At 38.2% G+C, this 25,625-nt stretch overlaps 1 protein-coding gene across 2 annotated transcripts; it reads right to left on the bottom strand.

The window, feature by feature from the left end:
* Window positions 1-10,644: 10,644 nt before the first annotated feature.
* On the bottom strand, window positions 10,645-24,736 carry LOC107571254 (gastrula zinc finger protein XlCGF58.1-like). 2 transcript variants are annotated; one of them, XM_016257571.1, is made up of 3 exons: window positions 24,660-24,736; window positions 20,247-20,377; window positions 10,645-13,100 (listed from the first exon to the last, which is right to left on the bottom strand). In XM_016257571.1, the coding sequence occupies exons 2-3, from the start codon at window positions 20,329-20,331 to the stop codon at window positions 10,840-10,842; spliced, it is 2,346 nt and encodes a 781-aa protein (XP_016113057.1). In that variant the 5' UTR covers window positions 20,332-20,377; window positions 24,660-24,736; the 3' UTR covers window positions 10,645-10,839. The 2 variants fall into 2 exon arrangements, with proteins under 2 accessions (XP_016113057.1, XP_016113058.1); XM_016257572.1 differs by lacking the exons at window positions 20,247-20,377; window positions 24,660-24,736 and adding an exon at window positions 18,622-18,683.
* Window positions 24,737-25,625: the final 889 nt, after the last annotated feature.

Genomic DNA, 25,625 nt, shown 5'->3' with positions numbered 1-25,625 from the left:
ACCCCAATTCATCACAGACTGTGGAAACTTAACACTGGACTTCAAGCAACTTGGGCTATGAGCTTCTCCACCCTTCCTCCAGACTCTAGGACCTTGGTTTCCAAATGAAATACAAAACTTGCTCTCATCTGAAAAGAGGACTTTGGCCCACTGGGCAACAGTCCAGTTCTTCTTCTCCTTAGCCCAGGTAAGATGCCTCTGATGTCGTCTGTGGTTCAGGAGTGGCTTAACAAGAGGAATACGACAACTGTAGCCAAATTCCTTGACACGTCTGTGTGTGGTGGCTCTTGATGCCTTGACCCCAGCCTCAGTCCATTCCTTGTGAAGTTCACTCAAATTCTTGAATCGATTTTGCTCGACAATCCTCATAAGGCTGCGGTTCTCTCGGTTGGTTGTGCATCTTTTTCTTCCACACTTTTTCCTTCCACTCAACTTTCTGTTAACATGCTTGGATACAGCACTCTGTGAACTGCCAGCTTCTTTGGCAATGAATGTTTGTGGCTTACCCTCCTTGTGAAGGGTGTCAATGATTGTCTTCTAGACAACTGTCAGATCAGCAGTCTTCCTCATGATTGTGTAGCCCAGTGAACCAAACTGAGAGACCATTTGAAGGCTCAGGAAACCTTTGCAGGTGTTTTGAGTTGATTAGCTGATTGCCATGTCACCATATTCTAATTGGTTGAGATAGTGAATTGGTGGGTTTTTGTTAAATGTGAGCCAAAATCATCACAATTAAAAGAACCAAAGACTTAAACTACTTCAGTCTGTGTGCATTGAATGTATTTAATACACAAGTTTCACAATTTGAGTTGAATTACTGAAATAAATGAACTTTTCCACGACATTCTAATTTATTGAGATGCACCTGTATATTAGGGATGAAACGGTTCACAAAATTCACTGTTCGGTTCGATACGATGCAGTGGTGTCACGGTTTGGTACGTTTTCAATACAGCAAAAAGAAAGATATGCCAGAGAAATGTCCTTGATTTTTATAATTTTTTCATCATGATTTGTTACGGTGATTTGTTTTGCCCTGTTTGAATCAGTTGGAAATGGCTGCCTAAATGCTGTGGGGATAGTTTGTAGTTTGTTTATCTCGTTTTCGTCTAGTTCCATAATTTTGATATTGATAGGAACAATATTTTATATATATGATTTTGGGTACATTGAGTGCAAGAGAATCATCACTAATTGAAAAACACTATGATTTCCGTGGCACAATTCCATAGTGCTTTGATGTCACATATGTCCCTAATCACTGAAAACAATATGTTTTGAGTGGCAAACACCAGCGAATTTAAAGTCTGACATCGTTAGTTACAAACATGAGATTAATCATTTATAATCACTTTAATTTAATGACAGACTTAAGCTGAATTTTAAGACAAATAATTAACAGGACAGCTTACATACCTTTCTTTTTGAAGTGGCGACATCATGGCTTTGTAAAAGCATACAGCAGATCTCCTTTTATGAATATGGTCCGTTTCGAAATGTTTATATGCAAAAGAATCGGGGAGATTCTCTTACTTTCTGTATTTGGCGCACTGTAACTATGTGCTTGTGCAGCATCATGAACTGCGCAATTATTTTATCAATAAAAATTATTTTATTACAGTTGTTATAAATTCAAGTCCTGTCAAGTCATGAAGTTCAAGTCAAGTCTCAAGTCAAGTAATTTTCTTTATTTAGTCAAGCAAGTCACAAGTTCTTAAATTTGCGACTTGAGTCCCCCACCTCTGCCATACAGGCCTGATTGGTGGAGTGCTGCAGAGATGGTTGTTCTTCTGGAAGGTTCTGGAGCTCTGTCAGAGTGACCATCAGGTTTTTGGTCACCTCCCTGACTAAGGCCCTTCTCCCCCGATCGCTCAGTTTGGTTGGGACACAATCCTGTCTCGGCGGTCTACAGACAATTCCTTGGAATTCATGGCTTGGTTTGTGCTCTGACATGCACTGTTAACTGTGGGACCTTATATAGACAGGTGTGTGCCTTTACAAATCATGTCCAATCAACAGTTTACCACGGGTGGACTCCAATAAAGTTGCAGAAACATCTCAAGGATGATCAGTGGAAACAGGATGCACCTGAGCTCAATTTTGAGTGTCATGGCAAAGGCTGTGAATACTTACGTACATGTGATTTTTTTTAATTTTTATAAATTTGCAAAGATTTCAAACAAACTTCTTTCACGTTCTCATTATGGGGTATTGTTTGTAGAATTTTGAAGAAAATAATGAATTTAATCCATTTTGGAATAAGGCTGTAACATAAAATGTGGAAAAAGTGAAGCGCTGTGAATACTTTCTGGATGCACTGTACAACATCATCTGTGAAACATGGTGGAGCAGTGTGATGGCATGAGCTTTGATGGCTTCCAGTGGCACTGGTTACTGGTGTTTAGTGATGATGAGACAGAAGACAGAAGCAGCCGGATGAATTCTGATGTGTGTAGGGATATACTGTCTGCCCAGATTCAGTTCAGTCAGTTCAGTTGATTGGATGGCGCTTCATAGTACATATGGATAATGACCCAAAACATTCAGCAAAAGCAACCCAGGAGATTTAGAAGGTAAAAAGTGAATTATTCTGCAATGGCCAAGTCAATCTCCTGATCTCAACCCAGTTGAGCATTAATTTCACTTACTGAAGACAAACTAAAGGCAGAAAGAAACAAACAAACAAATAACAAATGAAGTCAGCTGCAGTGAAGGCCTGGCAAAGCATCACAAAGGAGGAAACCCAGTCTTTGGTGATGTCCATGAGTTCCAGGGATCACCTGAAGCTTTTTTTTCCCATTAGCAAAGGAATGGACCCGCCCTACTCTGCCTCTGATTGGCTTACCTTAATGTACTCTCCCTCATCCAACCAATCTCACTCCTGAAGCCTAAATTTTTAGACGCTGCAGGCAACTGTCCATATTTCCAGAGGCTATGTAAAACGTGAAGGAACAAGCTAATGGTAAGCAACTTATTTTTGAAGTAATTGGGCTATGTTGGTGGTTAGATTAGCCTGTTTGTAGCTAGATAAATTAAGTTCGCTATGGAGCAGGACGGAATGCATTTGTATCTGCTGTAAATTATGGTGTTCCAGTTTAAATGGTGATTCCCGCGTGAGGCTGCTGTTTGCGATAGCTATGAAGATTGTAAGTTATGTTATCGCTACATTACACCGTGTCTACACCGGACGCGACAGTTGTCATGTCGCGCCACAACAGCTAAAGTCTGTCTACACCGGACACGACAAAGCAGCCTTTGAAAATCATTTGAAATGTGTCAATTCATCATAAATAGAATGCGGCAGCAGTTTACTGTCGGGGATTTGTCGTGTCGTGCCGCATCTAGTGTAGACAGCATCACTGATTATAATGAGTTCTATCGAATATTGTCGCGCCACGCCTCTCGCATCCGGTGTAGACACGGTGTTGGTTCGCTACCCTTTGTAAAATGCTCCTCAGTCTCGACCTTAACATTTGTCTCACATATCAGTAAGCTATTACTCTGACATGAAGTCGATTTGAGAACTGTTCGACCTACAAGTAAAGCATACCGTTTAATGTACAGTAATATTAGTGGAGGCAGCGCTAAGCCACAGCTAAGTGTCAGCCTGTAACAGCCTGTTTCAAGACGGAGAAACACCTCGCGTTTAGCCCGTCAGCTGCTACAAAAATTTGAGGGCTGAAATGAAGATTTACCAGTGGTTTATTTGCCCAGACTAAGTTCATGTAAATTCTTAACAACAATCCTTGTTGATTGTAGACCGTAGTTGTCACTCAAACGTCTTTTAATCATATAAAGGTGTTGTTAGAAAACACTCTCTGTTTTGAGAATGCCTTACCCCTCCTTTCTCACTCTTTCTCTCTCCTTCTCTGAATCACCCCTCCTCTATCTGTTCTCTCTCTCTCTTGTATGGTGTTTAATTGTCTCTTACTCATATTCAAGATAAAGGAGTTTGTGCTTATTTATAAGAGGGGTTCAGCCTCCGTCGCCAGGAAGTCTATTCCTTATATGGATATGTTTTTCTGTATATGTGGCGATTTTATACAAAACACATGTTCTTGGGAAAAACATCCTGTATGGGTATGTCCCCCTATCCTCATTGGTTAAGAGGGTAAAAACTCCCCTCGACATGCCTATATAAGATCTGTATTTCTGTGAATAAATTGAAGTATTGAGAATACATGGACTGTGTGTTTTCTTACTTCCCGGCCGTATTTACACTTGCTAAGGAGACTGAGAAAATTTCACGGTGGCAAAGAGAATATCGAGGGACCAAATTGTTATTTATTAACAAATGGGGGCTCGTCCTTTCCGGAATTTCTCAAAAAGACAGGTAAGAAACTTTTATTTTTCTTCCTGTCTGTAAGAGAAATTGAATTTATTCTCGTTTGCAATTTGATTGTGTCATATTTGGCATTAATCTGTTTTCCTCACATTTTATATGTGGGACGAAGAGTGAGAAGCTTTCCGTTTAACCTATCTATTTAAAAATAGAGTAGTGGTGAAAGATTATAATTGCTCACTCTTGCCGTGAAGGGTTCTCGGTCTCTTAAGTGATTTCATGAATAATACATAATTGAAAGCTTTCTTTTGGCCAAAATATCAAAAATGTTAGAAAACACTCTCTGTTTTGAGAATGCCTTACCCCTCCTTTCTCACTCTTTCTCTCTCCTTCTCTGAATCACCCCTCCTCTATCTGTTCTCTCTCTCTTGTATGGTGTTTAAATGTCTCTTACTCATATTCAAGATAAAGGAGTTTGTGCTGATTTATAAGGGGGGGTTCAGCCTCCGTCGCCAGGAAGTCTATTCCTTATATGGATATGTTTTTCTGTATATGTGGCGATTTTATACAAAACACATGTTCTTGGGAAAAACATCCTGTATGGGTATGTCCCCCTATCTTCATTGGTTAAGAGGATGAAACTCCCCTCGACATGCCTATATAAGATCTGTATTTCTGTGAATAAATTGAAGTATTGAGAATACATGGACTGTGTGTTTTCTTACTTCCCGGCCGTATTTACACTTGCTAAGGAGACTGAGAAAATTTCACAGGTGTTTATCCTTGAATGGTGCACTGCAAAAAATGCTTTCCTACTTAGAGTTTTTGTCTTGTTTCCAGTCCAAATATCTAAAAATACTTAAATCAAGAAGCATTTTCCAGACAAGTACAAATTATTGTCTTGTTTTCAGAAAAAAGACAAAATTAAGTGAGTTTTTCCTCAAAACGAGCAAAATAATCTGCCGAGCTGAGCAAAAAAATCACGCGAATATGAACGTGGTTTTGCGCAGCTCGTCAGTGAACAACGGCTCTGTGTAGTTAATGCTGCTCAATATGAAAGCCGGCAGGTGATGGAGATTTACCGCTGATTACAGAACCGGCTTTCTGACAAGATGTGCGTTAAATATCCATGCGATTTATCGTGCAGACCTAGTCAGCAACTATGGTTCAATCACAGCAGGGCCCATTAGTGCAGGAGCCAGAGCAGATGAGGGAAAGGGTGAAGGTGTCAGTACCCCTGTTTGACAGGGTAGCAAATGCAGAGGTGAATGTTTGTTCGACAGTATGTGCAAGTTGTTATCTATAGATCATTCAAGTCTTAAGCTTAGGCTATTTAATTATTTTTTATAATGATGTCAAGTTTACTAGCTATGTACTTTGGCAGTGGTAACATAAAATACTAATACTATTTTTGTGTTTTTGTAGGCAATGGTTCTTGCAACCATTGCAGAACATTCGCCCCCCTTATCTGCAGCTCCTGTCATTGTTGAGCTTGCCCAAACACTGGCTCTAGATAAACCAGCACTGGGGGTCATGAAGTTATCCCGGACTGCTGCCTCATACAAGATAGTCCAGGGCCTGGGGCACACCTTCTCAGAATGGACGTTTGAGAGCACCAGGACAAGCCTGTTCTCTGTCAACTTAGATGAGAGCACATCTAACTCAAATAAGAAAGTGCTTTCAAATCTAGTGAGCTACTTCAGTCAAGAGCTTAAGCATGTGGTGGTGGAACACCTTGGCTCCATTGAGGTTCTCAAGGGGAATACTGAACATTTGGAAACTGCCCTAGTGACCTTTTTCACTGAACACAAAATCCCATTTGGCAACATGGTCAGCATGATGATGGACTCCTGTACTGTAATGCGAGGGAGCAAGTCTGGGCTGGAGAGCCGAATAAGAGAAAAGTACTGCAAGAACCTCCTGGATGTTGATGGAGATGCTTGCCACCACATCCACAATGCTGCAAAACAGTTTGGTGTGCCCTTTGGCCAGCACCTCGAGCAGCTCATCACTGACCTCCATACAGACCACAAGTGGGCTTCAGACCAGGTAATTTTCATAGATATTGTGAAATATATGCACCAGAAATGTACTCATGGCATAATGGCAAATAGGCTTAAAGAGTAACCTACTTTTTGCCCATTTCAGGTGAATTACCTGATAGAGATCTGTGAGTTTATGGGCATTCCAGGAACCAACCTACAGAGGTTTGTGGCACATCTGTGGCTTTCGGCATATGATGTGGGCATTAGTACTCACCTTCGGATTCCTCAGTCAGGCAGACCAGACCCTGTACAAAGAAGTCCTGGAGGAGATCTACAAGGACCACAGTGTTGGTGAGCGGGCAAAGGCCAGGATCAAGTACTTCCACCAGGACCTCAGGCAAAAAGGTACAGTTGTTGAAATGGATCTAATATTGTTATAACTAATTTATATGGGGCCCCTTCAAACTTAAGTTGGGAAGGGAAGGAAAGAAAAGAGAGGCTAGTTAAGAAGCTCTGGTTTGACAGTCATTCTACAAACCTCCATCTCAGTGTTTACCTCTGCGTTCTTCCCATCCTCAAGGAGTATGTGATGGTGTTCCAGGTGTGTTTTCGCATTGGGTGGATTATCAATCTCTGATAAATGAATTAGGCCTATTCTTGTATGGCCTCATCAGTTAAATTATCATATAAACAGACCCTTAACTGCAAGTCAAGTGTGTGTAATTAAATTATTGTAGTATTTTCGAATAACATGCCATATTTATTCATAGGGCGGCCAAACCCTTGTTCACAAGCTGCATGACAAACAGTTCGAAGTGGTCACCAATTTCCTGGCGTGCTTTGTCAAGGCTGAGCATCTTAAGACCACACCAAAGAAGCTCATGGAGAAGGATTTCAGGGCCAAAATACTGCCACTCCACAAGCTCTATATCGGGCCAGTGGCTGAAAAAAACGAAGGCAGAAAATCCACATCATCCAGTGAGTAAATTCACTGAAAATGCCAAATCAAACATTTCCCAAATTATTTAATTTATAATAAATTTTCATAATGTTTTCTAGAGTGTGCTGCAGTTTTTAGAAACCGTGAAGACTGCATACCGTACCACAGCTGCCTATATGCAAAAGAAGCTGCCACTGAACAGCAAGACTCTGCAGTCTCGGTCTGCTTTGGACCCACTGGTGAGGGACCACTCAGTAACTGGAATTCTTCTGAAGTGGTTGGGAGGTATGATGGGCCCCTTGGTGCCACCCCATTATGACGTGCCTCTGGAAGTGGTTAAATTCAATGTCGATTGCACTCTTCCCATGTGCAATGACGGTGACGACATGGCGACCTGGTGGGCGAAAGTGTTTGACACCGGTCGGTACCCAGGCTTAAACCACGTGGTTTGAGGATGTCTGTCCATTTTCCACGGGCCCATGGTGGAGTCGTCTTTCAGCGCCATTGGGAGACATCATTGATAATAAAAGCACTTCAATGACCATGGCAACCTTCAACTCCATCCAGACTACAGAGTACGCCCTCAGGTCCAGGGGTCAGACGGCCATCCAGTTGTTTAAGAGGGAGGATGTGAAGCTTGATAAGGTTGACAAGGTCCTCTGCAGGAATATCCGTACTGCAGGAACGAAGGAAAAGGCTCGAAGGCAACCGGCCCTTCTGAAGAAAAAAGAGAGGCTGGAAGTGTTTGGTTGCTGGTCAACAACTAGTGCAGAGCAGAAAGACTGCAGTAGAAGAAGTGCAAGCCAAACTGAGGCACATGGCTCAAAAGAGGAAGGCGGCAGTTTAGTCTGTCACCTTTTTCACCCCTAACGAGTTTGCACCCCTGATATATCGTATATCCTTGTTTCGGCTTCTCCTTTTGAATGATTAACCTAGACTATTTATACCTGCTGATATAGACTGTAATCGGCTGTAATCTCTGCTGTGTGTTCAAGCACAGTTTTATTGGTCCAGATATAGCCAACGTGAGGTGACAACACCATCGGCTTTCGTCGCCACTATTTCTTTGAAACTGGCTTGGTGTGTCCCGGCCTTTAGGAAGTAAGCCCCGTTCACACCAAGGACGATAACTATAAAGATAACAATAAAGATATAATTCTAAAAATAGTTCTCAATAGAACATTAAAGGCACAGAGAAACAATAGGGAATCACTTTCAGAATTTTTTTTTCCCAGCTGATGAAAAATACAAACACTGATACCCATTCAGAAACAATCCTGCTATATTGAGCTCGAGAATTTAAAGCGGCAGACAAGCGTGTGCTAAACTGACGATATCATTCGCTGGTGTGGACGCTAATATCGTTATCTTTATAGTTATCGTTCTTGGTGTGAACAGGGCTTTAGTCCTGTCCTTTTTCAGTCTTGGTACCAGGGGTCTTCTTCTTGCCTTTTAAAAGGTGTCTGCAATTGACCTAGCATCCTTTCATTTAATGTTCATTCATTTTTCATTTAAGCTTATCGTAATTCATTTCTGTACTCTTAGACAAGAAATTGAAAACATGTTTACCTGGGCATTCTTTAACTAAAAATTAATCAAATAATGCAATATAATTTTTTTATAGTTTTCTTTTATTCATAACTTTCCATTTACAATGTGGCATTTAACAGATGATGGAAGTTTATTCATCTAATACAGGGATGGGCAACTTCGGTCTTGGAGGGCCACTGTCCAGCAGAGTTTAGCCCCAACTCTAATCAAACACACCTGCCTGTAGCTTTCTAGTGATCTTGAAGTCAATCAAGTCAAGTCACCTTTATTTATACATGCTTTTAGCAATACATATTGTGTCAAAGCAGCTTTACAGTATTAAATAGTGTGTCAATAATGCAAAGTGACAATAGTAAACACTAATTTTTCAGTTAAAGGCAGTTCATCATTTAATTCAGTGATGTCCTCATCCAGCTCAGTTCAGTTTAAATAGTATCTGTGCAATCAAGTGGACGATATCACGGGAAATTAAGTGTCCCCAACTAAGCAAGCCAGAGGCGACAGCAGCAAGGAACCAAAACTCCATCGATGACAGAATGGAGAAAAAAGACATTGATTAGCTTGTTCAGGTATGCTTGATTTGGGTTGGCGCTAAACTCTGCAGGACAGTGACCTTTATAATGAAACAGCCAAGCAAACAAAGCTGCATAAATGTTATAGTAAATAAATGTGCAGTTTTTAATTTATTTGTTAATTTTTGTTTACATGATTCCCAATTATTTTTATTCACAATTTCTAGTATTTGTACAGGCTTTAAATTTTTTTTATTTTAATGCAGTAATTAACAATTCTTTGATTTGTTACGTGACAGCATTAATTAAAATTTCTTAAGGGTCAAGATCACGTTATCTGCATCTTGCTCCATCAAGCCACTCCCATAATAGCGGTCACCACTCAAATTAATGCACGGCTCAGATTAACTGTACAGCATGTGTAAGACTCCAATACAATTATAAAGTAATTATTTCATCACAAATAAATATTTCAATGATTAAAACTGGCCGAGTCGATAGTATTATTGACTACACAACATTAATATATTTTTTCAAATTATTTTTTATTATTTTAAATTACCCAGTAGGGTACACTTGTAATAAAGTAGCGGTGGCTGGGACAGATTTTAAGTATCAATTCTGCTTAAAAAGATGCAATATAATCCTGTTTATATGAAATAAGCACGATTAATTTTACGGACCTGTTGCTATAACAGCAACTCCGGGATGGGACAGATTTTAAGTATCAATTCTGCTTAAAAAGATGCAATATAATCCTGTTTATATGAAATAAGCAGGATTAATTTTACGGACCTGTTGCTATAACAGCAACTCCGGGATGTGCTGAAAAAAAGTGGAAGCAGCGAAAGAGGAAGGGATACGAGCTTGAGGTAAGCAGTTGTATGTTTTAGAGCCATTTCATGCAGCATTTTTATTGGTTGGTCAGTAAACGTGGTTTGTAGCTGCAAACACACTGTGCGATGATCATGCTGTATCGTAGACTGTCTTTGGTCACAAGACCGTAACAACGGCCGGAACTGTACGACGCGGGACCCCCGATTATGAGCCACGATCACAGAAATCACCACGATTGTTTCACGATGCTATTCTTTCGTCTGGGACAGCCAAAAATCCTGCAGTGTGTTTCGGGCTTTAGCAATGTAGGAAGAACGGGCCTCAGGACCAAAGTTGCCCATCCCTGATCTACTATTTGTTTGAGGTATTAAACCGAATCAAAAATAAACCAAACCACATTCCTGGATCCCCCAACTCGACACATTTTGCATGTCTTTGAATGTAATGAGTTGAATCAGGAGTTTGATTAAGGAGACATGCAAATGTGCTCCAGGAATGTGGTTGGGAACCAATGCTCTGTACAATGAAAATGTTTTGTGCACATATACATATTTTCCGGTAGCATTTTAAATTGATTAACTGTTTAAAACCCTTTTGCACAAAGAACAAAAATAAAGTCTCAGATTATCTCTAAGTGTGATATTTTTTTTTTACACTACTCCTAATTAAATGCTCCAGAGGGAATGTGCAGGTGATTTCTGAAAATGTTCCACTTTGTAAACCTTACTACACTCAGAACACAGCGGTTTTATTTTCACATTTAATTTGCATATGACGTTTCAGGTCTTTTGGATACGTGAAACTCTTCTCACACTGAAGACACTTGTAAGGCTTCTCTCCAGTGTGAACTCTCATGTGAATGTGAAGGTTTCCTTTAACTGTAAAACCTTTTCCACACTCTTGGCAGGTGAAAGGCTTCTCTCCAGTGTGAACTTTGATGTGATTCTCAAGGTTTGATTTGCTTTTACAAGTCTTTGCACAGAAATAACACATGAAAGGCTTGTCCCCGATGTGAATTACTACATGCTTCTTAAGGAGATTACTATCTGTGAAACTCTTTCCACACTCATGACATGTTAAACTGTTCTCTCGTAAATGAATCCTCATGTGGTAATTAAGTGTTTCTTTACGTCCAAAACTCTTTCCACACTGGTCACAAACGAACGGCTTCTCACCAGTGTGAATTTTCATGTGAGTATTAAGATTGCCCTTTCGTGAGAAGCCATTGCCACACACTTTGCAACTGTAAGGGCTCTCTCCAGTGTGAATTCTCATGTGGGAATCAAGGGTTTCTTTACGTATGAAACTCTTTCCACAGTGTTCACACGTGAACGGCTGCTCTCCGGTGTGAATTCTCATGTGAGTCTTAAGATTTCCTTTATGTGAGAAGCTCTTCCCACACAACTTGCAGGTGAACGGAGTTTCTCCAGTGTGATCTCTCATGTGGGCATTAAGGGTTGCTTTATACTTGAAACATGTTCCACACTGAGCACACATGAATGGCTTCTCTTCATTGTGAATCTTCATATGATTCTTGTGGCTTACTTTATGAACAAAACGCTTTCCACAGTGATGGCATGAGTAAGGCTTCTCTCCAGAGTGAACTCTCATGTGAGTATTGAGGTTTTTTTTGAATCGGAAAATCCTTCCACATTGATGACATCTAAAATGGGTCTCTTCCGAGTGGACCCTCATGTGGGAATTAAGGATTTCCTTACATCTGAAACTCTTTCCACACTGACCACATACAAATGGCTTCTCTCCAGTGTGAATTGTCATGTGAATCTTAAGGCTTTCTTTTCGTGAGAAGCTCCTCCCACACAGTTTGCAGGTGAAAGGCTTCTCTCCAGTGTGAACTTTGATGTGATTCTCAAGGTTTGATTTGCTTTTACAAGTCTTTGCACAGAAATAACACATGAAAGGCTTGTCCCCGATGTGAATTACTACATGCTTCTTAAGGAGATTACTATCTGTGAAACTCTTTCCACACTCATGACATGTTAAACTGTTCTCTCGTAAATGAATCCTCATGTGGTAATTAAGTGTTTCTTTACGTCCAAAACTCTTTCCACACTGGTCACAAACGAACGGCTTCTCACCAGTGTGAATTTTCATGTGAGTATTAAGATTGCCCTTTCGTGAGAAGCCATTGCCACACACTTTGCAACTGTAAGGGCTCTCTCCAGTGTGAATTCTCATGTGGGAATCAAGGGTTTCTTTACGTATGAAACTCTTTCCACACTGTTCACACGTGAACGGCTGCTCTCCGGTGTGAATTCTCATGTGAGTCTTAAGATTTCCTTTATGTGAGAAGCTCTTCCCACACAACTTGCAGGTGAACGGAGTTTCTCCAGTGTGATCTCTCATGTGGGCATTAAGGGTTGCTTTATACTTGAAACATGTTCCACACTGAGCACACATGAATGGCTTCTCTTCATTGTGAATCTTCATGTGATTCTTGTGGCTTACTTTATGAACAAAACGCTTTCCACAGTGATGGCATGAGTAAGGCTTCTCTCCAGAGTGAACTCTCATGTGAGTATTGAGGTTTTTTTTGAATCGGAAAATCCTTCCACATTGATGACATCTAAAATGGGTCTCTTCCGAGTGGACCCTCATGTGGGAATTAAGGATTTCCTTACATCTGAAACTCTTTCCACACTGACCACATACAAATGGCTTCTCTCCAGTGTGAATTGTCATGTGAATCTTAAGGCTTTCTTTTCGTGAGAAGCTCCTCCCACACAGTTTGCAGGTGAAAGGCTTCTCTCCAGTGTGACTTCTAATGTGGACTTTAAGGTTTGCTTTTTGAGTGAAACGTTTTCCACATTGTGGGCAGATGAAAGAACATTTAGATTTGGTCATCTTAGTCTTTTTTCGTGAGGAAATCTTTTTAGTCTGTGTGGATTTTTCTCCAGTCATGGAATTATGTGTCTGGTCTTTCTCTTCCATTTCTTTCAGTTCTTCACTCTCCTCTTTAGGTGCCATCAGGTCTAAAGTGAAACAAGGCGTACACATTTTTTAGACATTGCATAGACCCAAAGCAACATATATGAAAACCATCATAAAACATCAAAATCAACATGAATGCTCAATCCTAAGAAGTCTTTCAGAACTTTAAGAACCTAGTGCTATTAGATCTTTTGACAGCAAAGATCACAACACCTGTCACCTATCCGATCGCTACCAACTTGTGTTAATTAAGAGTACGGAGTGCATCAGGGCTCCGTATTAGGTCCACTTATTAACATACATTTTTTAATGATATGGCAATGATTCTGAGTCTTATGTCTTATTAATTATAACCTTCACCTTCTTTCTGATTTGAGTGACCCACATAGCTATCAAGCCAGCTAATGATGTTTAACTGCAAAAAATGCAGTTATTTTATGGATTGTTGTAGGGCTGGGCGATAAATCGATAACAATAATTATCGTGATATAATTTTAAAATGATAAAACGATATGAACAGTTCGATAAAGTTTGTGCCAAAAGCGGAACGAAACTCGGATCCGCTCGGATCAAAGTTTAAACGGCAGCGCAGCACGAGCTCACTAGAGCAGATGAGTCTTGGTCACACGACACTAAACAGCGCTGTGAGATCCAGTGTGAAGTGCTTGAATTCAGCAAACAACACAGATGACTCGCTGATTTAAACTAGTTTAAAGCCAGATGAAACCACTGACAAACAGGAGAAATACTGTGCACAACGATACAGTCAGAAGGCTTTTCAATCTACAAATCGCCATCATTTACCATGGATTTACTGTAGTAACACTAACTGCACCGTGGTATTGTGGCAGAAATGTGGGATATCCATGTAAAATTTTACTATATTATTAATGTAGACATGAACTAAAGTGTATTAAAGGAGTAATTAAAGTACATTACAGGAGTAATTACAGTATTTTTTGTGATTAAGCTATAGCATGTGTGCAATTATACGGAATGTCTTTAGACTACTGTTTTTTAATACAAATACCTAAAAACCATACAGAATTGAGGAGCTATATCTGTGTGGTTTTAACTGTGATTATCATAATTTAAATGTATGCTACTATGGAAGACCAATGATTATTAAAAAAATGACAATAATTACATTTCACCATATAAAAATTAGGTTGCTACAATTTTTTACAGATGTTAGCCTACTGATTTTAATAATGAACACAATTTGCATCTGCATACTATCTCAAGCTACTACTACTACTACTACTACTACTATCAAATGTGCATTTCTAAGAGAAAATAAAAGTAATATTATTAGTAATATTATCAGGCAACACAAACCTGTTTCTTGATTTGAAACAATACCACTCATTAGAACATGTAGAAACTAAAAAAATAAAAAATAATTCTATTAAAGGGGTCATATGATGCCATTTCAAGTTTTCAAGCTGATTGTGCATAGATAAGATCCCTGAAGTTGCAAAGTACTATTACAATTATTATTATTATTTTTCTTTCTGTTAATACATATGTGTACTATTTGTGAGCAGTCCAGCTGCAATTGCTTTGGCAATACAAATTTATAATTTTTGTCATGCCAATAAAGCACTCTTAAATTGAAATTGAGTGCGAGAGAGGGAGAGCGCGAGAGAGCGAGACATCGTGTGTGTGTGTGTGTGTGTGTGAGAGAGAGAGAGAGAGAGAGAGGGGGAGGGTCACATCACAGTAGAGTCAGCGGTCTTAACCGTGGCTTGTGTACTGCACACATATTCATCACTGTGTCTGTCCCGCGGCTCTCTTCCCCTTTCGGGCTCTGTCTTTACATTTATTTTGAAAGCTGAAGCTGCGATTATGGTAAGGGGGGTTACATTTCCTACGAGTGCTTGCGGTGTTCGGCCAATCACAATGCACTGGGTCAGCTGGCCAATCAGAGCAGACTGCGCTTGTCGGAAGGAGGGACTTTGTAGAAAACGAAGCGTTTGAGAAAGGCGGGGCATAGAGGACCTACAATAATGTACAGTATTTGAAAAAGAATGTGTTTTTGAACATTAAAGCATTTCAACATATTCTGTTACACCAAATACACAAAATAATGATCTTTAAAAAAGCATCATATGACCCCTTTAAGATATTTAGTCTATCTTGTTAAGGAAAATTAACAGTCTGGTTTCAACAACTTTCACTTTGGAGAAAAATCTTGCTTTAAACTTGAAAGAGAAAAAAGATTTGACATTTATCTTGATAATTATCGATATTGACTGATATGAAATTTTTTTTTTGATAATTTTGGCCATATCGCCCAGCCCTAGGCTGTTGGCATTGATTATGCTCGTGATGAAGCGGTAGTGGAGAGCTCTCGGAGCGAGTGAAAACCACCATACTCCAACTTTCAAAAAATCTACTCCTCACTTTAGTCAAAAATCACGCTGCTGTGCTCTCACTCCCCTCACATACTCTACTAGAGATGCTCCATTTGCCAATTTCTTGGCCGATTCTGATTTCTGATTTTTTTGTAAGCGTGATCTGCCAATGTCGATTTCTGCTGATTCCTATTTTCTTTCTAAGAACTATAATTAACAGCAAATACAAACAAAAATGTACTTTTTTTTGTTCAATGCAAAAAAAATTATTTACATAGTAACATAAATTATTAAACATTACAATTCCCCCAATCTGGAAGGAGCTCTGAGTGACGGTGATGAGCCTGGATCTATCAAAAATAATTAACTTACCTACAAATTATGCTTTTAATATGATCCAAACTTTAAAAGTACATTAAAACAGAAACAATACAAAGTTATTTTGTATTGAAATGTTTGTAACTAAATCATGTTTAATTATAATTTCCCCAGATAATTGTTTTATATCAGGCTCTGTGCTCTGACAGGGCTGCAGACATGAGCATGACAGATAAATAATTAATTCCTACAACTTATTAATTTGTGATCACTATCCATGTTTCATTCATTTCTTCCCTAGAAAACCCATGATTTAACTAAAATGAGGGAACGAATTAAGTCATAGGAACGAATTCTTAATTCATGGCCACGATTAAGCAAAAGCTGCGATTATAATGCGTATCTTTCAGTGAAGTACTTTCTTGCGCGTAAACTCCAAATACGCCTCGCAGAAGAAACCCAGGAAATCCCTATAGCTGACTAATGAACACACGACTACGACAATATATGGTTTATCGGAGTTTGTCTTATTATGATTTTCATTATAATAAAGTATATAATAATGCAATGCTAATCGACATAGACTTTATTTATCACTGCTTAAATACTATAAAATATGTTGCGTGCCTCATTCGGTGTAAGAAGCCACATCATCTGACAGAAGGATTTATTTCAAACACTCGACTGACGTTATGAAGTGAGTTTGGAGTAAAAACATGTTATTAAATGTGGTATTTTCACATGCTTCAGATGGAGCAGCATTTACTTCACAGAGCCGTAGTTCACTGAGAAGCTACGCAAACAGCTGTCATTATCACAAGCGATTTCTTCGATTTCATAATCGTACGATTATATCTTCCACAATTTTTTTGCGTGGCTCTGTGTAGTAAATGCTGCTCCATCTGAAAGCAGATGCTGGAGATTTACTACTGATCACAGAACCGGCTTTACTGATGAGATATGCATGATGATCACATTTGACTAATCATGCAGCCCTACAAATGATCATAATCGCATCTATTCATTTTACAATCCTGATACTAGCCTTTTATTTAGACTAAAAAACGCCTTTAATTCAGGTGATGAAGCTGGCGTTTTGACATCCTGTCATGCTGGTGACTATATGCCACTGAAATGCATTTTGCAGTATTAAGGTTAATGATTAATCGATAAATTGATTGTTAATTTAAACAACAATCGATCATGGAAATTATTGAAAATGACATTCCTAGTACTGATAAAAATAATTTGTAGCACAATTGTTTTACTGCTTTGTTAAGTGGGTCACACATCAGACGTGAAGCGCTGCGGCCAATGAACTCAAGTGGCGCAAAAACACAAGTCTTTCTTTCCAAGGAAACTGAATTTAAAATCTGAATATATATATATATAAATTTAGTCATTTAGCAGACGCTTTTATCCAAAGTAACTTACAAATGAGGACAATGGAAGCAATCAAACTCAAACAAAACTGCAATTATACACAAATGCTATAACAAGTCTCAGTTAGCTTAACGTAGTACACGTAGCAAGGTTTTTTTTATTATATAATAAAAAGAAAACTGATAGAATAGAAAAAAATAGAGCAAGCTAGTGTTAGAGCTTGTGGTGTGTGTTGTACGACACTTTATAGAAGTTATTAACAAAACCTGCAGGAATACGCCCACGGGAGCATGTGACTTGTGCATGAAAAAAAGGAACCACACAGGGCGTGGCTAAGCCCCGCACCCACCATCTGATTGGACAACAACCTGTGGGCTGGACAAAAGTCAGCCTGCTTAAAAATGGACACCAAGTCTTATGCTCTTGCTCGCGCTCTCTCTCAAGACCTTTGGCTTTCACTTTGGTGAGCGCTACAAGCGCTCCCATGTCGTAACATCGCACAAGCGAGACTCCAGAACTCAAACACTTCAGTTGACACTTCGCGATCTTCAAAGAACGTAAAGCCTTACAAACAGAGACTTTTCAGCAGAACTGCTCAAGCCTCTACGTCATCAAGAAAGCAACCAATCCAACGAGGGATCTCCCAAAAGGGAAGTCATCCTGACGTCACCGCAGCAGCCATCCAGGAAGCCTGCTGTCAGCAACGGAATCCCCTCCAGTAGCCACGAGGAACGACTCAGCTTTTCAGCTGTCACCCAAAGCAAAACGCAAGTAAACTAACAAAATCTTCTATCTGCTGAACTGACGCTGATTATTGATTTAAGCAGTAGACTTAAGACAAAATATCTGCTTTGTGAATTCTCTCAGGCTGAATCTAAAACCACTTGTGAAAACGAGTTAGAACTTTGAAACTTCATGCAACTCCGTTAACTCATTCCTTCAATTTTCGGAGCTGTGTGTGCGTGCGTATGTGTGTTTTAGCTTAGTTTTGATGTAATCTAGAATAGCCAATAAAATTGATAAAGAATCATTGTCTGGTGTCTTATAATTTTAAAGTCAAACCCTTCCCAAAGATCACGTTACCTCTCTAAGAGCTTACAAATTATCAAAGAACGTATTAGCCCGTGGCCAAGGAAAATACATATAGTCAAATTGGTAATATACACTGACATTAACGTCTCGCTGGCCGAGTAGCTGATAGAGTGTAAACTATCAAATTTGAAATCAGTTTTAATCAGGTGGACCTCGAATTTTCAGATCCGAGTCCTTTTAAACTCTGAATGAATTAATAATAATTAATTCCCTAAAATTAAGTAATCAAGACATTACAGAAATGACTCTCAGAGCAGCTGGAGATGATATTCGTGTGTTCATATCGTCATATAGTGAGACGACAGAAGCTGAAAACACCGCGTGCGTCATTCGTGCTTTAGTAAACAAAACCGTGTGTGCGTGATGTCAAATGCAGATTTCGCAGATTTGTAGTATTACTAAAGCATTTCACCTGAGCATTGCAAATCGCGCATGTTGCATGTTGCTTTGTTCTTGGTTCTTGTCAACAGTATCTCCGCCATAAGCACTGAATGAATGACAGGCTTTCTGTTGTAACATCACACAAGGTAAATAAGAAGGTGACATCTAGTGGAGAAGATTAATGATAAGATTCACATTAATCAGATAATGGGCAATATCAAACACCTGGCGCAATGTGCCGCCAAGCGTGACGCAAGTGCTTTTTGCTAGTTTCAGCCCAACGCAGTTGTAATTTTCACGTCTTGCGCCATGTTGTATAAATAGCTAATGCATTTGTGAGCCCATGGGCGTGCTGGTCTGAAAACGAGATGTGTTCAGGCACATTGCTGGCACGTTGCTATTTTGAGGCAACTGAAATAGACTGCGCCATTGACCAACAAAAACCTGGTCTAAAGTCTGGTGCAATATTTATTCTATGTTATTTAAAGAGCGCGTTAGTAATATGCGCCTATAGGTGGGTGCACAACGCGCATACACTTTGCTTATTACACACACAGGGACGCGCAGCAGCACACAAACATTTTTAAAAATTAAAAATTAAATTCCGCCATGTAAATAACGAACCCGCCATGGCACGAGCACAACTGGCTTTTAAAGGGGATGGGAGATGAGACTCTGATTGGTTTATGGCACGTTATGCCCAAAACGCACCCATTACTCATTAAGAGAATAGGGACAACCCTTTTAGACCATTTAACCATCGTTAAACTAGTAAAAGTGGATTCAGACGCTCTGTGCAATTAATCGCATGCGATTGTCATGCGCATCTCGTCAGTAAAGCTGGTTCTGTGATTAGTAGTAAATCTCCATCACCTGCTTTCAGATGGAGTGGCATTTACCGTAGTTCACTGACAAGCTAGGCAATATGGCGTTCATAATCGAATGCGATTCATCTGCGATTATAAACGCGATATTGCCTAATTGTCAGTGAACTACGGCTGTGTGTAGTAAACGCCACTCCATCTGAAAGCAGGTGATGGAGATTTACTACTAATCACAGAACCAGCTTTACTGACGAGATGCGCATGACAATCGCATGCGATTAATTGCACAGCCCTAGCACCCCCTAATCGCAATTGCGCCGTGCGCTTTAGACCATGCGGTTAGATCGTTAAAATAGGGCCCCTTGTGTTAAATGTTTGCTGAAATAAATACCTGAAAAGATCGATTCACAGCTTTGGAGAATAAATATCGAATTTACGTAATTTACAAAAACGATTAATTGAAAAATATTTTTTTTATCCAGCCCTAATATATATAGATACATAATTTCTGGAGAAAATGTTCTGCAGACGTTGGATTAGATGAAGCTTTCTAGAGCACATGTCGACTGCCTGCGTTCGCACACGCTATCAAATGGAGTATACTTTGAAAGGCTGCATGTTTGACTGTACGCATATACTAGCATATGAATAAAAAACAAGCATACTTTGGGCTTGAGGCGATCCACTCCATGTCAACTAAAACTGCTTTAATTAGCCCACTTATATATATTCATTCTTTCAACATTCTTCAAAAACATCATTCATTTCTGTAGAGGTCGACATTTTAAGAAGGATAACATGACTAAGTTCAGTTTTGAGAATGGAAACCAACCTGTTTGTGTGTCAGTATCTTCTTGCTTCACACTGAAAGCTCCTTCAATCTTCATGTCTTCATTCTCCTCCTTAATAAACTCCATCTTTATAAAATTCACGTGGATCTCAGTCGCTTCACCAGGAATTTTTCTGTGTTTGGAAACAGTGTCATATTTAAGACGGGAATACATAGTCACATACTAACTATTCATGTTAAAGTAATACTGTTTATTAGGGATGCATCAATGTATCGGCCGCCGATATTTATTGACCGATTTTTGATTATTTTAAAGCCATCGGCATATCGGAATTAATTAACTGCATGGAGACAACGAGTTGCATGTCTGTTGCATAATTCAACGTTTTTCTCTGGGTAAAATAATTAAATATTTGCCAAAACAAAATAAATCTGTACAAAATATAGTTTGTCAGACAGCATAGTACGGCCTATGCAAATGTGACGCTGACGCATCCAACCAGTGAAACGCCCGCGCTCAGCTGTAAATCCATCATAGGTAACGGTAAGTCGCAATGGCAATGCCCCGGAGTTAGTTTTTCTGTAGATATGTCACGAACTGCCAATTAAGCATTAGGCCTACAATTAAGTGAAAATTAATGTCAGGTAATATGCAGTTTTTTATGTGTTTGAAACCAGCAAAAATGGCACGATCGTGTAGAACACGGATTCACACAAGTTCATATCACGCACCTGCAGCGTTTCTGTGAACAGAGAAAATGGAATAAAACTATATAGGCTACAAAAAAGGAAAATATGGGCCTATACACTAAATATATTTCACTTAAATCATTAACAGATTAACAACACAAAAAAACAATTGTGCCGAGTTTGGATCATTGTAACGCGCTCCGAAGTTCACGGAAAGGAAAGCGGTTTTCTTTATTTTGCAAAAGCTTTACAGTTTTGAATCGCGTCAGCGACTCACACACATACAACATATTTTTGCTAACTTGACATCGCAGCCTGTTCATTATCAAAATAAAATACAGTTAAAGGAGTCATATGATGCTGCTAAAAAGAACGTTATTTTGTGTATTTGGTGTAATGAAATGTGTTTATGTGGTTTAAGGTTAAAAAAACACATTATTTTCCACATACTGTACATTATTGTTGCCCCGTCTTTCTGAAACGCGTCGATTTTTACAAAGCTCATCGGTCTGAAAAGCGAGGTGTGCTGTGATTGGCCAGCTATCCAATGCGTTGTGATTGGCTGAATACCTCAAGCGTGTGACGGAAATGTTACGCCCCTCCCCATACTGTGATGCTGTGTCTGGCCGGAGCGAGGAGACAAAAACATTAAAACCCATTATAAACCAGGCATACGTTGCATCCAGTGGGGACTTAATTACTGATTATAATGACTTATACTGTCTTTTTACGTGTTGCGTTGCATCGCGCCGCAAATCTTCCCACATAGTGAGGTAGATATGTGGGGGCGTGTTAGAACGAGGCGTTTTAGGTAGGTGTGGTTGACTCTTAACTTTTATAAAGAATATCTCTTTGGCTTTGAGACTTTAGTCTTTGCAACTTTACAGATCTTCTTTATGCACCAAGAGCTCGTAACACTCCAAAGAGAAAGGAAATATTTAAATCGCATCATATGACCCCTTTAACCATACATAAAAAGCTACACTGCTCAATTTAAATAGTCCGTACTACAGTCTGTGCCGTTCAGCGTAACCACTGTGCTGTTATAGTCTATATGTAAAGGATGATGTTTTATGTCGAAAATGCGAGTGAAGAACAAAGCCTATAGTTTACAGAATGAGAGAGATAGGCTTCGATTTCGCTTTTAAATTAATTCATTTTGGCTTACAACTTTAGAGGATTTGTTGTGGAGAGAAGGGAACTAAAATAGCCAACTTGTGTTTGTAATGTTTGTAAATATTTAGCTTTATTTACCAGCGTTTTAGCCTACATTATTTCTGAATGATAATAATAAAATAATAATAATATATTAATCGTAAAATGCGACATACAGCCTACTAATATAGGCTGTTTTTTCCTCTCAAAATGCTTATAGGAGTAGCGTTTTTATCCATGCTGCAAACATTTTTAAACGTCTTGAAAAAATAGGCCTAAAGTGTCTGGGATTGTTTTGCAAAGAATTTAATATGAAAAGTGAAAAACTTTCCCTGGAAGTAAATTACCACACACACTGCATGGGTGAAATTACACCCTGGTATGAAATTAATACATTAAAGAAAAAAAGAAAATCAACTAAATTATTTTTCAAACATTATATTTGCAGAAAGTACATACTTTGTGTTGCTCAAAATGAGCATTAAGTGAAAGATGATATACCTAATGGTGCACCTTCAAAAGCAGAAAACAACATCCGAAAAGTAAAAAAAAACTGTATTTACTGTATGCAACATATATATGCTGAATACTTAGGACCATGTGATATTTCAGTTTTTCTTTTTTAATAAATCTGCAAAAATGTCAACAATTCTGTGTTTTTCTGTCAATATGGGGTGCTGTGTGTACATTAATGAGGGAAAAAAATTAACTTAAATGATTTTAGCAAATGGCTGCAATATAACAAAGAGTGACAAATTTAAAGGGGTCTGAATACTTTCCGTACCCACTGTATATATACACTACCGTTCATAAGTTTGGGGTCAGTAAGACTTGTAAAGTTTTTTAAAGAAGTCTCTTCTGCTCATCAAGGCTGCATTTATTTGATCAAAAATAACGAAAAAAAACAGGAATCTTGCAAAATGTTAAATAATGGTTTATATTTTAATATCCTTTAAAATATAATTTATTCATGTGATGTAAAGCTGAATTTATAGCTCCAGTATAAAGTGTCACATGATCTTCAGAAATCACTCTAATATGCTGATTTATTATCAGAATTATCAATGTTGTGCTGCCAAATAATGTTTTGGAAACTGCAATATTTTTTTCAGGATTCTTTGATGAATAAAAAGTTAAAAAGAACAGCATTTATTCAAAATATAAATCTTTTCTAACAATATAAATCTTTGCTATCGCTTCTGATCAATCGAACACATCCTCGCAGAATAAAAGTTTTCATTTCTTTCCAAAAAAAAAAGAATAAAAATGAACCGACCCCAAACTTTTTGAACGGTAGTGTTGTTAGAAAATATTTCTATTTTAAATAAATGCTCTTCTTTTTAACTTTTTATGCATCAAAGAATCCTGAAAAAAAGTATCACAGGCTCCAAAACAATATGAAGCAGCACAAGTGTCCAGCTCTGATGATAAATCAGCATAAGCCCTATTCCCTCCGAATCCACATCTTTGCGTTTACAAAAAGAAATCATTACAAAATTCATTGTTTCGATCTTCTTGTCCACTGCAGAGCACCGTATGATAGGTGCTGAGCTTCGCCGTAATTTGCACACATTTTAAAGATATAGCCTACATTTATTACGGAAATGCTGGAAAGTGTTTAAGAACAATATTACAGCGGCCGGAAGATGTTGAGAACAAAGAGGAGAAAGAGAAATAAAGCACATTGCATTTAAAATGGACCGTAATTCTTCTAGCAACTGCATTTTAAAATGCGTAGCCTATTATATATTATCATCACATTAAAAATATAAACCAAGCAGCTTCATGCTTGCTTCATGTAAATAAAAGGCTGCGTTATTATTTCCCCATTTTAAGAATGGCATAATTTGAAAGAAAAAGCAAGACAAAAGCATTCATCTATAGATATAGCGCGTCTGTCTATTTTTAAACAGGAGATAATCAAAGATACATAGGATATTATTATTACATTAAATAAGATTATATTCTCATTATTCCAAGCAAGTGCCATTTTATTCATAACAATATTTCACAATATTTTTTTCCCCCTATATTTTTGATCAAATATATGCAGCCTTGATGAGCGATTAAAAATCATGACTAGACTAAAAACATGTATCATATTCAGATTGTTAAAGTGAAAACATTCTCATTTTAATAAATACAGATGTTAAACACAGCTCTGTTTATGTTCTCTTCTCAAACTTCAGAATTCAAATTTTAATTTATAATTCAAAAACCTATCAGAATTATGTTATAATGCTGTTTTAGAAGCAGTTAGGGTTTTCAATTATCAGAATAATTAGCCTATTAATACAATAATATTATATTGAACCCACAATCATTTTAAAAACTAAAGCATATTGTGCCCATATCTCCATTTATAGCTGACAGCGAGTAAGATTACACATATGTTGACACCTGAATTATAGAATAAAAAAATTAAATAAAATTGAAAATTCTATTGACTCGAGTGTTTCAATACGAGCCAGTGCCCGAGCTCGTGTTTACGACAACTAAATATTAAATAAAGCATTACGGTGCTACATTTAAACATACAATAGTGTTTACAATGTTACAACTCTTGAACGGTTTACATGCATTTAAACGCTTTAAATGCTTAAAACAAACCTTTCTTCAGTCCAAACGCAGACGCGTCTCGCGGCGCGGCCTTATGACGCCACGTCGCCATTCCAAATTAAAAGTCCTGCTCACGCGCTGAAATCTAAAGAAGTATTCGCTGAAGTGCACATCAGCCATTCTCGGGACATGGGACAAAACAGGGTGCAATATTGAAAAAATAAAACCTTGTACTAAGACAAATTAAACTACATTTGTGTATCTTACATGCATTAAGCTGCTTAGCTATGCTTTGATCAAAATGTGCTTTTTACCTTGCCATTACTTATTATGGTGATAAGACGGCAAAAACACAAATTAATTTTCACTCACATTATGCAAGACCCATAAGAAGTATAGTAAACATTAATTTTTACCTATGCCGGCAGTGGCCACTAAACAAAAAATATAAATACTTACAATATGTATATAGATATTTATTACTTGTTTCTTAAATTGGACTGTGTAATATAATTTTAACTTTATCTTTAACGGCAATCGAGATGTTTTTAACATTTCAAAACATATTCTCATGTGAGCAGACAGATTACATTTTCACATATCAGAAAAAATTCCTCAGCAAATATAAATTATCATAATGAAATATTATCAAAATACTCATCTGACGGAGGTGACGAAAACCTGACCTTGTAGTCATTTTAACTATCAAATACATTGAATTCATCAATTACTCTATTAAAACAAACAGTGAATGTGTTTGTTTATAAAGCTTTTATTAAAGAATCACATTTAGGTATGCTATATCATTGGAACACAAACGATCTTTTTTCTCTCGTCTCAGAACAGTATGTCTGCTGTGTATCTGCTATGGTTACAAGTTAAAGTTTAAAAAGAGTCGTTTGAACAAATAAAACAATTAGATGTTAGCTCTATCCATTTACATGTGTATCTCATCTCAGTTTCACCAGGATCTTAACATTAACATTTAAACATCTTAACATATGTTCAGAACCCATA

Source organism: Sinocyclocheilus grahami, unplaced genomic scaffold, assembly GCF_001515645.1.
Source record: "Sinocyclocheilus grahami isolate Dianchi unplaced genomic scaffold, SAMN03320097.WGS_v1.1 scaffold1572.1, whole genome shotgun sequence".
In the NCBI taxonomy this organism is placed as follows: Eukaryota; Metazoa; Chordata; class Actinopteri; order Cypriniformes; family Cyprinidae; genus Sinocyclocheilus; species Sinocyclocheilus grahami.
The sequence above is the reverse complement of the archived record's forward strand: the minus strand, read 5'-3'. Positions and strand labels throughout refer to the sequence as shown.